At 51.5% G+C, this 13336-nt stretch overlaps 1 protein-coding gene across 2 annotated transcripts in view; it reads right to left on the reverse strand.

Moving 5' to 3' along the window:
* Nucleotides 1–13336, reverse strand: part of LOC144829069 (cytosolic non-specific dipeptidase-like) — a 303681-nt gene that overhangs the window by 259455 nt on the left and 30890 nt on the right. Inside the window, exon 1 of one of the 2 annotated variants that reach the window (XM_078687831.1) lies at nucleotides 5390–8230. The exons of the other annotated variant lie outside the window; for it this stretch is intronic. Coding sequence (XP_078543957.1) covers nucleotides 5390–5554 — 165 coding nt within the window. The 5' untranslated portion in view covers nucleotides 5555–8230. Of the gene's footprint in view, nucleotides 1–5389; nucleotides 8231–13336 lie in introns of those variants that run through there. 2 annotated transcript variants of the gene reach the window in all.

The following is a 13336-nucleotide window of genomic DNA, read 5'->3' on the forward strand; positions in this document are numbered from 1 at the left end:
ACAAGACCGTTCCAGAACTGATAATGCTGTTAATCCTCCAGCAGTGCACCCCGGAGCCCAGCCCCCATACTTGTTGTCTATGCACTGCATCCTCTGCTTCAGTACATCACACATACATCTGTAATACCACTAGCAACAGGGCCTAACAATCCCCTCACTGGTCTAATACGAACTACAGGCGTCTTCTGCACAAACGTAAGAGGCGGACATGTAAATATACGGGTAAAATAATGGGAGATTATCATCACAGGGTGGAAACTGATTTTGGGAGCAGTGGCTGAGCCACATGAAATTTTGAATCCTCTCACTAAGCAATATATAGAAGGAAGCACAATGGACACGTATTTGAGTGACCTAGGTAACGGACTATAATTTCAGGTATGAAGTACACCAGTCTGTCAAAGTAAACACCGGAGCCAAAACATACCTGTCCTAATACCATTCACAGTAAGGCTAACTGACCCTCCACACACACACACACACACACAGTGAGCAAGGGCACGGACGTGCCCGAAACGCGTCTGATGAGATTTCTTTCACCCATGAGGCGTCTCACGTGGCTACGTCATACGTCACGTAATAAACAATATATTTTACAGCTATAGATATTAGCTTTTAAAAAACCAATGAAATTCACTGAAAAAACCATAGGTTATAGACCATATATAGTTAGGAATTAGCATTTAAAAAACCTTTGAAATTCACTGAAAAAACCATAGGTTTTAGGCCTTATATAGTTAGGAATTAGCATTTAAAAAACCATTGAAATTCACTGAAAAAGCATAGGTTTCAGGCCTTATATAGTTAGGAATTAACATATAAAAAACCATTGAAATTCCTCCTATATAGTTAGTTGGACTAACTATATATGGCGCACCCGCAATCCACTGCTGATGATGTCACATATTACATCATTCATGACATGGTCAGTGACATCACTGATGACATCACTGATGACATCTCAAATGACATCACTGATGACATCACTGATGACATCTCATTTGACATCACTGATGACATCACTGAGTACATCATTCATGTGATAATACGATGCACCTCCTCACACTCTAATATAACCTTTGATACACCCAGTGTTAAATAAAGACTACCATTCTTGCAACTATTGACACACCAATACCAGTTACTACATAGGCACTCACTGATTCCTAGGTCTACTCACACATCCACTCATTCACCCATACAATCACTCATACATACAGTCACTCATCAATGCAACACTATCATATGCACTCATACACCTATGCAGACACTCACACACTGCCACTTATCCACGGAGTTACTCACACACCTAGTCAGTCATGAAAGAATCAATCACACTTCCATTTCCTCATCTATATAGTTATACACACAACACCTTACTTATTCAAACATATACTAACACATACTTACTCTCTTATACAATCACTGATACAAGTACACATTGATCTGCACAGAGTCACACACCTCCCAGCCAGCCACACACACACTCAGTCTCCCATACAAATATTTGGGCAACCAATCAATAACCCATATAGCCACTCATATAGCTACTGATCAACGCATGCAGCAGCTTACACAACAACAGACATACTGATGCACACATTCAGTTTAGTCACTAACCTATGCATTCAGTAAGACACATCTAATCACTCACTCATACAGTCAGTCACGCACCTACTAAATCCTTCATCCAGACACTTATACATCCACTCATTCTTCAATATGTAAAACATATTTAAACTTTACAGAAACACACAGTCACTGGATGATGTCATCAGTGATGTCATCAGTGATGTCATTTGAGATGTCATCAGTGATGTCATCAGTGATGTCACTGACCATGTCATGAATGATGTAATATGTGACATCATCAGCAGTGGATTGCGGGTGCGCCATATATAGTTAGTCCAACTAACTATATAGGAGGAATTTCAATGGTTTTTTATATGTTAATTCCTAACTATATAAGGCCTGAAACCTATGCTTTTTCAGTGAATTTCAATGGTTTTTTAAATGCTAATTCCTAACTATATAAGGCCTAAAACCTATGGTTTTTTCAGTGAATATATATATATATATATATATATATATATACACACATATATATATATATATATATATATATTTACTGAAAAAACAATAGGTTTCAGGGATGTTATAGTTAGTTGGACATTTCTCTCGTTCAAAACCATAGAAATACCCCCGTTATAGTTAGTTCATCTAACTATAACTCGCGCTTCTGGAATGCACTGCTGATTATTATTACTTGGATTTGTAGAGCGCATGGCTGCCCTTGGGATTCCCAGCGCTAATGATCAGTTACAAGCGTAGAGTGTGGGGTTCACAGATATTGCTTGAATAGCCAGGTTTTTATTTGCTTTTTGAATTGCTGTTCATTGTCGGTATTTCTATATTCTGATGGAAGGGAGTTCCAGAGTTTAGGAGCTAGATGTGAAAAAGCTCTACCCCCATCTTGCTCTTTTGACCTTAGTTTGTATCAGGTGATTTGCTGTACTGGACCGGAGCTGTCTGGGTGGTATGTATGGCCGAATAAGTTTCTTGATTTTACCTGGGCCTTTGTCATGCAGTGCTCTGTGTGTGATGATTAGCGTTTTAAATTTTATTCTTGCCTCTATTGGGAGCCAATGTAACTTAGCTAGTTGTTTTTTTACCGGCTCCCGATTGATGGTGCTACCAAGTAGTCTAGCTGCTGCGTGTTGTACTGTCTGCAGCTTTTATGTGACATATTTAGGTGCCCCAAGGAACAGTGAATTTTCATAGTCCATACAGGAGGTGACAAGAGAATGGATCACTGTCTTCCTTAAGTGAATTGGCACTCTGTCCAGGATTTATTTTCCTGATGCTTCTTAGTAGACCAAAGCATATAGCTGCTGTTTTGGTTGCTTGAGTCCGTATGGATAGATCGGATTCTAACCAGAAACCTAGGCTTTTAATAGTGTCTGCTGCTAGAGGTAATTTCCCTAAGCTCTCAGGCCATGCTAACCTTGGGCTGGGTGTCAGTTTGTTTTCTAGATATAAGATCTCAGTTTTTTCGCCATTTAGCTTTAGGCAGCTTTTTGTCATCCATTCTTTGACTTTTAGCAAGCAGGGTGATAGCTTGTCTCCGTCTGTGTTGTTTCTTGGGTCTAATGATATCACCAATTGGGTATCGTCGGCGTAAGAGTTCATATATATGCCGAATTCTTGTACAATGTCTGCAAGGGGTTCCACTTGGAATGTTCTCCTATTCAAGAAAGATTGTAGCCATTTGAGAGCGTTGTCCTGTATCCCAATATTGGCTAGCCTTTTACCTAGTATACGGTGATCCACTGTATCAAAGGCGGCGCTCAGATCCAAAAGGAGAAGCACCGCTGCTTTTCCCATGTCTAGAGTTTGCCTAAGTTCTTCGACCACCACCAGAAGTGCTGATTCCGTGCTGCGTTGTGTTCGGAAGCCCATCTGGTTGGGGTGAAGGCACTTGTTGTTTTCGAGAAAATTAGACAGATGTTTGTTCACGTGTTTTTCTAGCAATTTGCCTGCATATGGTAGCAGGGATAATCAATCAATCAATCAATCAAAGCATTTATAGAGAGCACTACTCACCCGTGAGGGTCTCAAGGCGCTAGGGGGGTGGGGGGGGCTGCTACTGCTCGAAGAGCCAGGTCTTGAGGTGCTTCCTGAAGCTGAGATGGTCCTGGGTCAGTCGTAGGTGAGTGGGGAGGGAGTTCCAGGTCTTCGCTGCCAGGTAGGAGAATGATCTTCCTCCGGAGGTGGTTCTGCGAATTCGTGGGACTATGGCGAGGGCGAGGCTGGTGGAGCGGAGCTGGCGGGTGGGGGTGTAGAATGAGAGTCGGCTGTTGAGGTAGTTGTAATGCCCAGCATAAGTTAGCAGTCTAGTGCTGAAGCCTGCATTCACACTTAACACCCACCCACCACTGATGTCACTGGTCATGTGACACAGCATCAATAAAAGAGGCCGAGCGCACGTGCTCTGGGCCAGTTGCACCAGACCTCCAGTGTGTCCTGCGTCAGTGACTGTGTGCCTGATAGCATGTGGGCCTAGGGCCCATCACAGCCCCTTACATTGGCGACGAGGCGGTAACGCGATGCCACGCGTGCCAGCCGAGAAAACATCGTGAAGAAAAAGGAAAGGGGAGCTGCCAGCAGTAAAGGCACACCCCCGAAGAAAGCAGCCGGCCGCCGCGAGGCCCACGAGGCGTGTCAAGAGCCTCGGGCCTAGAGGAGAAGGAAGAGGTGATCTCACCCTGTGCCCGGCGCGTGTGTGCCCCCTGCCTGGGGCGAAGAGAGAGCCATGCGGTGTCCACCCGCGTGAGAGGAGGCCCGTCGGCCGAAGGTGAGCCCTGGCCGTGACCGGCAATGTAAGCGGAGCCCACCCGCTATTAACAATAAACATTTAATGTGCCCCCTGAAATGAGTGGCGCCAGCTATCGATTGTAATTAGGCAAGGCTCGCGGAGCCCACACGCGGCCTGCCTGCGGCGTCTGCTGTCCCCCGCCGCGCCGCGTGTGAGGAGAGGCGGCCGCGGCGAGGGTGAAAGACATTGAAGTAAAACAGCGCCAGCGGAGCCCACCCGCGGCCTGCATGAAGTGTCCCCGTCCCCCGCAGCAGCGTGCGAGGTGCAGAGCTGCCGGGAGGGGGAAAAGTGACTGTAAATAAAGCGGAGCCCACCCGCGATAGCAAGGGCGCCCAGGGAAAGGAACTGAATTAGAAGCGGAGCTCACCCGCAGTGGAGCGCTAATCGCGCTAATTGCTCCCCACCCCGCGCCGCGTGTGAAGTGTGGCTGCGGTGGGGGAAGGGGAGGCGATAATGTAGGCACCCGGCCACGGCCGGTGAAGAGGAGCTCCAGCCGCCTACCCTGCAGCGTGTAAAGTGCAGCTGCGGCGGCGGAGTGAAGGAATTGGTGCGCCCGCAGCATGCAGTGAGCTGCCGGGCGAGAGAAAGACTGAGCGGAGGCTTTAAGCAGGGAGGCGCAATGAGAAATAAGTGCCCCATCGCGCCGTAAAGTATCCAAGCCCTGGTAACCTAAAACAAGGTAAATTAAATATACCTTGGAGCAGAGAGCACGCCAGCCTGCTGCGAGGAGCGGCGCAGGAGGGAACTGTGTGCGCCGAGACGTGAGACGCCTATGATAGAAGGGAAAGAGGTTTCCCCCTCCCCGAGCACTGATCTTTGCCTTGTGGCCCCCAGCGTAGCCCGGGGAAACTAACACAGTAAAAGACTCTCCACCCCAGAGAAGCGAGGACTGCAGCGAGTGTAGAGCTGCTAGGGCCAATGTGAACACTGCAGGGGTTATAACAGCCCATCAGGCGTCAATCACAGGAGCCAAAGCGCATGATATGTATATAAAAAAAGAAAAGAAACACTGACTGAATTCAGGAAGGCTGTCCGACGACCTGGAAGATTCCCGGTGAATGGGCGCGAGCAGCAACCGTCGGGGATAGTACCCTGTCCTTTAGGGGTGTAAGCATACAGCCTGCAGCGTCGAGAACCGGCCGAGGTTTGCAAGCCGAGAATTGAAGGAGGCACTGCCATCTAGTGGACAGTCAGCAACATTGCAACATCTCAGGAAAAGTAATAGAAAAAAAAATGCATTTCCACATGTTTGACCAGCCCTCAGCCAGAAGACAGGCAGTAACAAGCGACGGCAGGTGCCAGGTCACTACGCAGGATTTTTCATTATAAAGACATTGTGCAGCAACGCAGAAGAAAAAAAAAATTTACAAGGTATCAGGGCAGAACCACAATTGAGTGAATGAGTGAATGAAGAGGAGGCTGCAAGGATTGCAACCAGGTCACTGGAGGAGTGCGCAGGAAAACGTCAAAGAGTGATTGAGTGAATGAAGAGGAGGCTGCAAGGATTGCAACCAGGACACTGGAGGAGTGCGCAGGAAAAACTTCAAAGAGTGAATGAGTGAATGAAGAGGAGGCTGCAAGGATTGCAACCAGGACACTGGAGGAGTGCGCAGAAAAACGTCAAAGAGCACCAAGCTGCGCAACAGCACAAGGTAACTGTGGAGTAGCAGAAAGACCTGCACAGGTGACACTGCGTGAAAAGGCGCAGGGGAGCGTCATGCGTGCATGAAGGCAAATGCACAGCAAGAAAAATTGGCGCAGCAACGCCACACGGCAACAAAGGAGTAAGAAGAGGATTGAAAGTGCGACACGGCCAGGAGCTGCGTAAGTGAAAGAGCGGTGACCGTGGTCAAGTGCAAGAAATAACCAGTAGTGCCGCAAGGAGTAAGAGGAGGACCTAAAGTGCGACACGGCCAGGAGCTGCCTCAGTGAAAGAGCAGTGACCGTGGTCAAGTGCAAGAAAGCACCAGGAGTGCCCAAAGTGCTCAAAGAGGAGAGCGAGGAATGAAGGTCAGCACCGCGACGCCAGAAGCGACAGGTGCTATCCGGCAAGCGTGAGGAAGACGCCAGGAGACAGCGCAGGTATTCTCCAGAAAAACGTGAGGGAAACGCCAGGAGACCGCGCAAGAATGTGGCAGGAGTGCAAGAATTCCACACCCCGCACGACAGGACCGTGCAGCACTGCGACGGAACGTGCCAGGAGAACCAGGAATCAGGCGCGCCAAAGTGACGCTACACAGCGACGCGCCAAGGACACCGGGACGGTGAATAGCGACCAGGAAAAGATAGCACAGCATGACTACTCATGCCGAAGATGAAAGCCGAACACCCAGGATGGTCGCCAAGGAAAGAAAAGAATCAACCGAGAAGATGGCGACAACCGGTCCAGTCACTAGAAGAAAAGACCAATGTCTGAGAGCCATGCCCAGAACAGAGAGACACAGGTGGAGTGCACGCTACCTGGAGAAGACTGGCGGGGAAGGCCAAGGCAGTACAGTGACCAGATCACGCCGCAAGAAGGAACAAGGAGAAGAAGGGCGTGACGCCACAAATGAAAATTAAGAAGGAACAGTAGAAAAGGTCGCAACGCTAACCCTGGAAGTGAGTGACAAGAAGACGGTGTCCTAGGACAAGACCAGGATGACACGTGCAGAGTGCGCAACTGCATGGAGAAGCCTGGCCAGAGAAGATGAAGGAAAAGGGACCAGGGTACGTCGTGAGAAAAGGAGAAGAGAAGAAGAATGATCGTAGTGGCACACCGCCACCCAAGAAAGGAAGAAAGGAGAAATCGGAATGGAAAGCTGCCACTGCAAGAAGAAGTCGCCCCTGTGGAAAGAAGCAAAGTGACAAGCACTGGAACACCTGAGTGCAAAGGAAGACCAGCCTGGCAAGAGCACCGGCAGTGCAGACCAAAGACAACCACCTACGAGCCATCCATCCACATGGCGATCGCAGAAGAGAGCAAGCTAGACGGTTGGCGACATCAACCTCTGTGGTTTGAGCGGAAGAGTTGGATGACGAGACTACTCAGGCCTCTGGAGGTTGAGGACCTGACCTACATCGCACCAGCCCGTGACAAACCAGAATCGGAGGCCTCGAGGGACTCTGGTGGCAGCAAGTCCCGCACGGGAGACAGGTCTACCGATGCACGTCTGCAGGACCCAAGGGGATGAAAGCCTCGCGAGCGATGAGAAGAGTCTACAACCCAACCTTCAGGTGGAACTAGGACACGACGGTGAAGCTCGTGGAGCGCCCTGCTCACGGCCCGAAGGCTATGGTGGAGCACCACGACCGAAGACACCAGTCCAGTGGACGCCTGGCAAAGAGGTCCTCCCGGACATCTGGTGAGAGAGGAATACCGGCGAGAGGGGCATCCTAGTGAGAGGGATGTGTGCACCTACTCTATTCATCTGCCAAGAGTCAACATGAAAGCCTGCCCGGAAGAATATAACGAAGCCAGAAGAGAGAACAAAACCAGACAACTGTCAACACCTGTATCATCTAGTTATCTCTCATCACCAACGGAGCAAAGCAAAGGCAGGGCTGAGAACAGCAGACAGACAGCACAGCCAAAGAAAGAACCCGCCGAACAACTGCGGACCGTGCCTCCGAGAACTGCAAGTCCAGAATACGAGAACTATACTGCCTGCGGTTTGCAAGCAGCCAAAGAGACTCATTTTGAAAACGCAAGTCCAGTGTTATTTTCTGTGTTTTCTTTCCCCCACAGGTTTTGGACTTTTTCTGTTTGGTTTAATTTGTAACCAATTTGGAAAGGGATGTAATGCCCAGCATAAGTTAGCAGTCTAGTGCTGAAGCCTGCATTCACACTTAACACCCACCCACCACTGATGTCACTGGTCATGTGACACAGCATCAATAAAAGAGGCCGAGCGCACGTGCTCTGGGCCAGTTGCACCAGACCTCCAGTGTGTCCTGCGTCAGTGACTGTGTGCCTGATAGCATGTGGGCCTAGGGCCCATCACAGCCCCTTACAGTAGTCAGGGCCCATGTTGTGGAGCACATTGCGCACGTGGCTGAACGTGATCCTTTTGTTGACTGGGAGCCTGTGGAGGTTTCTCAGGTGGGTGGTTATGTGGCTGTGGCGAGGGATGTGGAGGATGAGTCGTGCTGCGGTGTTTTGTATGCGCTGGAGCCTGGTCTGGAGTATGGCGGTAGTTCCTGTGTATAGAGCGTTTCCGTAGTCCAGTCGGCTGATGATGAGGGCCTGGGTGAATGTTCTTCTGGTTTCTGTGGGGATCGACCGGATATTGGGCGAAAATTTCCCAACTTTCCCGGGTCTGCGTTGGCTTTCTTCAGTAGGGGTTTTATTATTGCATGTTTCCATGTTCCTGGGACTTCTCCTGATTCTAGTGATTGGTTCAGTATTGTCACTAGCTTAGGTGCAATGACAGGGGTGACGGCTTTAAGAAATTTAGGTGGGGCTGGGTCTAACGGAGAGCCGGATTTCACCCTATCTATAAGTTCTGTCGCTTCTTGGAGTTCCAGAGGGGGGCACTGTGTCAGCTTTTGTCCAGAAGCTAGCTCTTTATATTCATCCTCCTCTAGGGGAGTGTCTCTCCCATTCTTGAAGTTACTATAATTATTAGTGATTTTTGTGACAAAGTATGTGGCTAGTTCGTTGCATCTCTCTGCCGAAGTTTCAATGGGGCTAGAGGTAGGGTTAACCTTGGAAAGTGTTTTAATTACTCTGAATAGCTCTTTTGAGGAATTTTGAGCGTTGTTTATTTTTTCCTCAAAGAATCTTGCTTGGCTGAGTTTTATGTGCAGATGGTAGTTTCTGATGGCTTCTTTGTATGCGATTTTTAGGGAGGGTTTGTAAGTTTTCCTCCATTCCCTTTCATATCTTTTGCATTGTTTTTTTAGATCAAGAAGCTGAGGGTTGAACCACCCCTCGGCTCTTGTTCTAGTATTGCATTTAGTCATTTTTTTAGGGGCTACTTGGTCCAGAGAATTATTGATCCAAGCTTCCCAACTTAAGTACTGATCTTCCACAGATCCTAGTTTAGTTGTGTCTGAGCTGGATGAGTTTGTAAGAATTTTTTCCCATTCTTGCTGATTGATTTTTGCCCAGCGTCTTTTTCCCGTTTTGTTTGGAACTAGACATTTATTATTACATTGCCCTGATCTTTTTAGTTCTATTGGAATAAAAAAGTGATCTGACCAGGGGACTGGGGTAGGTGGGTCTACTTTCAGATCTGGGTTATTAGTGATTACCAGATCGAGGGTGTGTCCTTTATTGTGGGTGGCTGAATTTACTATTTGGTTCAATTGTAGGCTTTCCAGGTCTGACAATAGGCATTTGGAGCTGGGAAGTTCCTTATTTTCTAAATGCAAATTCAGGTCTCCAAGAACTAGAATGTGACTTTTTTTCAGTAGGAGACTGGTCAGTCTTTCAGGCAGTTCTGCTAGGAATTCCCCATGAGGTCCAGGAGGGCGGTAAATTAGCAGTCCAGAAAGTGTTAGGTTTGGGGAAAGGGAGATTGAAAAGGATAGGCATTCACTTCCTGTGATCGCCATGGGTTCTGTGATACACTTATATCCTTCTTTCATCACAAAGGCCAGTCCCCCCCCTATCTGTCCCATTCTATCTAGTTTATGTATTCAATCAATCAAACCATTTGTATAGCGCACTACTCACCCGGGAGGGTCTCAAGGCGCTTGGGGAAGGGGTAAGCTACTGCTCCAACAGCCAGGTCTTGAGTTGTTTCCTGAAGGCGAGATGGTCCTGGGTCAGCCGAAGGTGGATGGGGAGGGAGTTCCATGTCTTGGCAGCCAGGTAAGAGAAGGATCTTCCTCCGGCGGTGGCTCTTCGGATGCGTGGTACGGCTGCGAGGGCGAGGCTGGTGGACCGTAGCTGGCGGGTGGGCGTGTAGAAGGTCAGGCGGTCGTTGAGGTACTTGGGGCCCAGGTCGTGGAGAGACTTGTGTGCGTGGGTGAGGAGCCGGAACGTGATCCTCTTGTCGACGGGGAGCCAGTGCAGGTTCCTCAGGTGGCTGGAGATGTGGCTGCGTCGGGGGACATCCAGGATGAGTCGGGCGGAGGCGTTCTGGATGCGCTGGAGTTTTTTCTGTAGCTTGGCTGTGGTTCCGGCGTAGAGGGCGTTTCCGTAGTCCAGTCGGCTGGTGACGAGTGCTTGGGTGACAGTCTTCCTGGTCTCGGTCGGGATCCAGCGGAAGATCTTGCGAAGCATACGCAGGGTGTTGAAGCACGATGAGGAGACGTTGTTGACTTGTCTGGTCATCGAGAGGGAGGAGTCCAGGATGAAGCCCAGGTTGCGAGCGTGGTCGGTTAGCTTGGGTGCGGTGCCCAGGGCTGGGGGCCACCAGGAGTCGTCCCAGGCGGAGGGCAAAGATCCCAGGATGAGAACTTCCGTCTTGTCCGAGTTCAGTTTCAGGCGGCTGTCCTTCATCCACTCGGCGACGTCTTTCATCCCTTCGTGTAGGCAGGTTCTGGCGGTGTCGGGGTCTCTGGTGAGGGAGAGGATCAGCTGGGTGTCGTCGGCGTAAGAGATGATGTTGAGGTTGTGCTGGCGTGCGATGGCTGCAAGAGGTCTCATGTAGACGTTGAAGAGGGTGGGGCTGAGTGAAGATCCTTGCGGGACGCCGCAGATGACTTCGGTGGCCTCGGAGCGAAACGGGGGGAGGCGGACTCTTTGTGTTCTTCCGGCGAGGAACGAGATGATCCACTCCAGTGCCTTCTCTTGGATACCGATGTTGCTGAGGCGCTGGACTAGGGTGCGGTGGCAGACAGTGTCGAACGCAGCGGAGAGGTCCAGGAGGATGAGGGCCACTGTTTCCCCCTTGTCGAGCAGGGTCCGGATGTCGTTGGTGGCTGCGATGAGGGCGGTCTCGGTGCTGTGGTTGGCTCTGAAGCCGGACTGTGAGGGGTTGAGGGGTCCGTTCGTCTCGAGGAAGGCGGTCAGCTGTCTGTTGACGATCTTCCCGATGACTTTAGCAGGAAAAGGGAGGAGCGAGATGGGGCGGACGTTTTTGAGGTCGGTGGGGTCCGCTGTAGGTTTCTTCAGGAGGGCGCTGAGCTCGGCATGTTTCCAGCTCTCCGGGAAGGTGGCGGTGTTGAAGGAGGTGTTGATGATGTTCCGGAGTTGGGGTGCGATGGTGGAGTCAGCCTTGTTGAAGACGTGGTGTGGGCAGGGGTCCATCGGTGATCCGGAGTGGATGGTGTTCATCGTGCGGGCTGTGTCTTCGGTGGTCACCATGGTCCAGGTGCGAAGGGTGGCGGTGGGGGGCGTTGGTTCGACGGTTGGGTGCGTGGGTGGTGCGCCGAAGCTGTTGTGGATGTCGGCGATCTTGCGGTGGAAGAACGAGGCGAGGGAGTCGCAGAGGTCTTGTGATGGAGTGATGTCGTTGGTGCCAGTGCTGGGGTTGGAGAACTCCTTGACGATGCTGAAGAGTTCCTTGCTGTCGTGGGTATTGTTGTCCAGTCGTTCCTTCAGGGATTTCTTCTTGGTGGTGCGGATGAGCTGGTGGTGCTTGCGGGTGGCGTGTTTGAGGGCGGTCATGTTGTCGGTGGTCCGGTCGAGGAGCCAGGCTTTCTCGAGGGTGCGGCAGGTCTTCTTGGAGTCCTTGAGTTAGTCGGTGAACCAGGATGTCTTCTTGATTCTGGGTCTGCTGGGAGGGTTCTTCAGTGGTGCGAGGTCGTCGGCGCAGGCGGTCAGCCACTGCGTGAAGTTCCGGGCTGCTTCGTTGGGGTCCATTGCGCTGGCGGGTGGGTTCTGGCTGAGGGAGGTGGTGAGCTGCTCGGTGGTGATCTTACTCCAGCTTCTGTGGGGAATCTGAAGCGGGTGGTGGTGGGTCGTGGTTCTTCTGAAGCTGAAGTGGACTCAGCTGTGGTCGGTCCAGTGGAGTCCGGTGGAGTGGCTGAAGGTGATGTGCTTGCTGGATGAGAAGACGGGATCAAGCGTGTGGCCGGCGTAGTGGGTGGGGGTGTTGACCAGTTGCTTTGAGTCCGAGGTTGGCGAGGTTGTCCAGCAGGGCGGTGGTGTTGCGGTCCTTGTTGTTCTCCAGGTGGAGGTCCCCTAGGAGGATGTAGTCGGCAGAGAGGAGGGCGTGTGGGCTGATGAAGTCTGTGATGTCTTCGCTGAATTGTGTGCGTGGTCTCGGGGGTCTGTAGACGAGGGTGCCTCTGAGGGTCGTCTTAGGGTCGGTGTGAATCTGGAAGTGGAGATGTTCGGCTGCGGCGAAGGAGTCGTTGGCGTCGGTCGTGATGCGGATGGTGTTCTTGTGGACGATGGCGATGCCTCCTCCAGTCTGGTTGGCGCGGTCCCTCCTGATGATCTTGTACCCGTCCGGGATGGCGATGGCAATGTCGGGTGCAGAGGAGGCGTTCATCCAGGTTTCCGTCAGGAAGGCGACGTCCGGTGATGTAGCGTCGAGGAGGTTCCAGAGTTCCACAGCATGTCTGTGGACGGAGCGGGTGTTGAGCAGGATGCACTTCGGGTGGTTGCTGCTGGTGCTTGGCTTGGCGGGTGCGGGGCAGGTTCGGAGGCAGTTGAACTTGCAGGTACAGGAGGTGAAGGGTCCGTGGGTGAGTCTCGGGGTGGCTCGGTAGCAGGCGCGGTTCCGACCGGCATTGAGTGCGTTGAGAGTGGCGGCGTCGTAGGTCAGTTGGGGCGTCTTGCATCGGCGGGGAGGGCCAGGGGTCTTGGCACTGGGTGCGGTCCAGGCGCAGACGGGCTTGCCTTTGGCGCGCCTTCGGCGCACAATCGGCGCGCCCGCTGCGCGTGCGTGGAGGCGGCATAAGAAGGGAGCCGGGAGGGAGGGTCCGCTGGGTGGCGGGAGCGGGGGGGGGGTCAATCGGCTGGCGGGGGCGGGGCTGCATGGAGGCAGCGGCGGGAAACGGCGAGTGGCGGCAAACAGGCAGGAACCAGGAACCAGGAACAGGAGCAGGAGGAGCGTGGAGGCGACCCGGCCTGGCATATCC

The sequence above is a fragment of the Lissotriton helveticus genome, chromosome 4_1, assembly GCF_964261635.1.
Source record: "Lissotriton helveticus chromosome 4_1, aLisHel1.1, whole genome shotgun sequence".
NCBI lineage: Eukaryota > Metazoa > Chordata > Amphibia > Caudata > Salamandridae > Lissotriton > Lissotriton helveticus.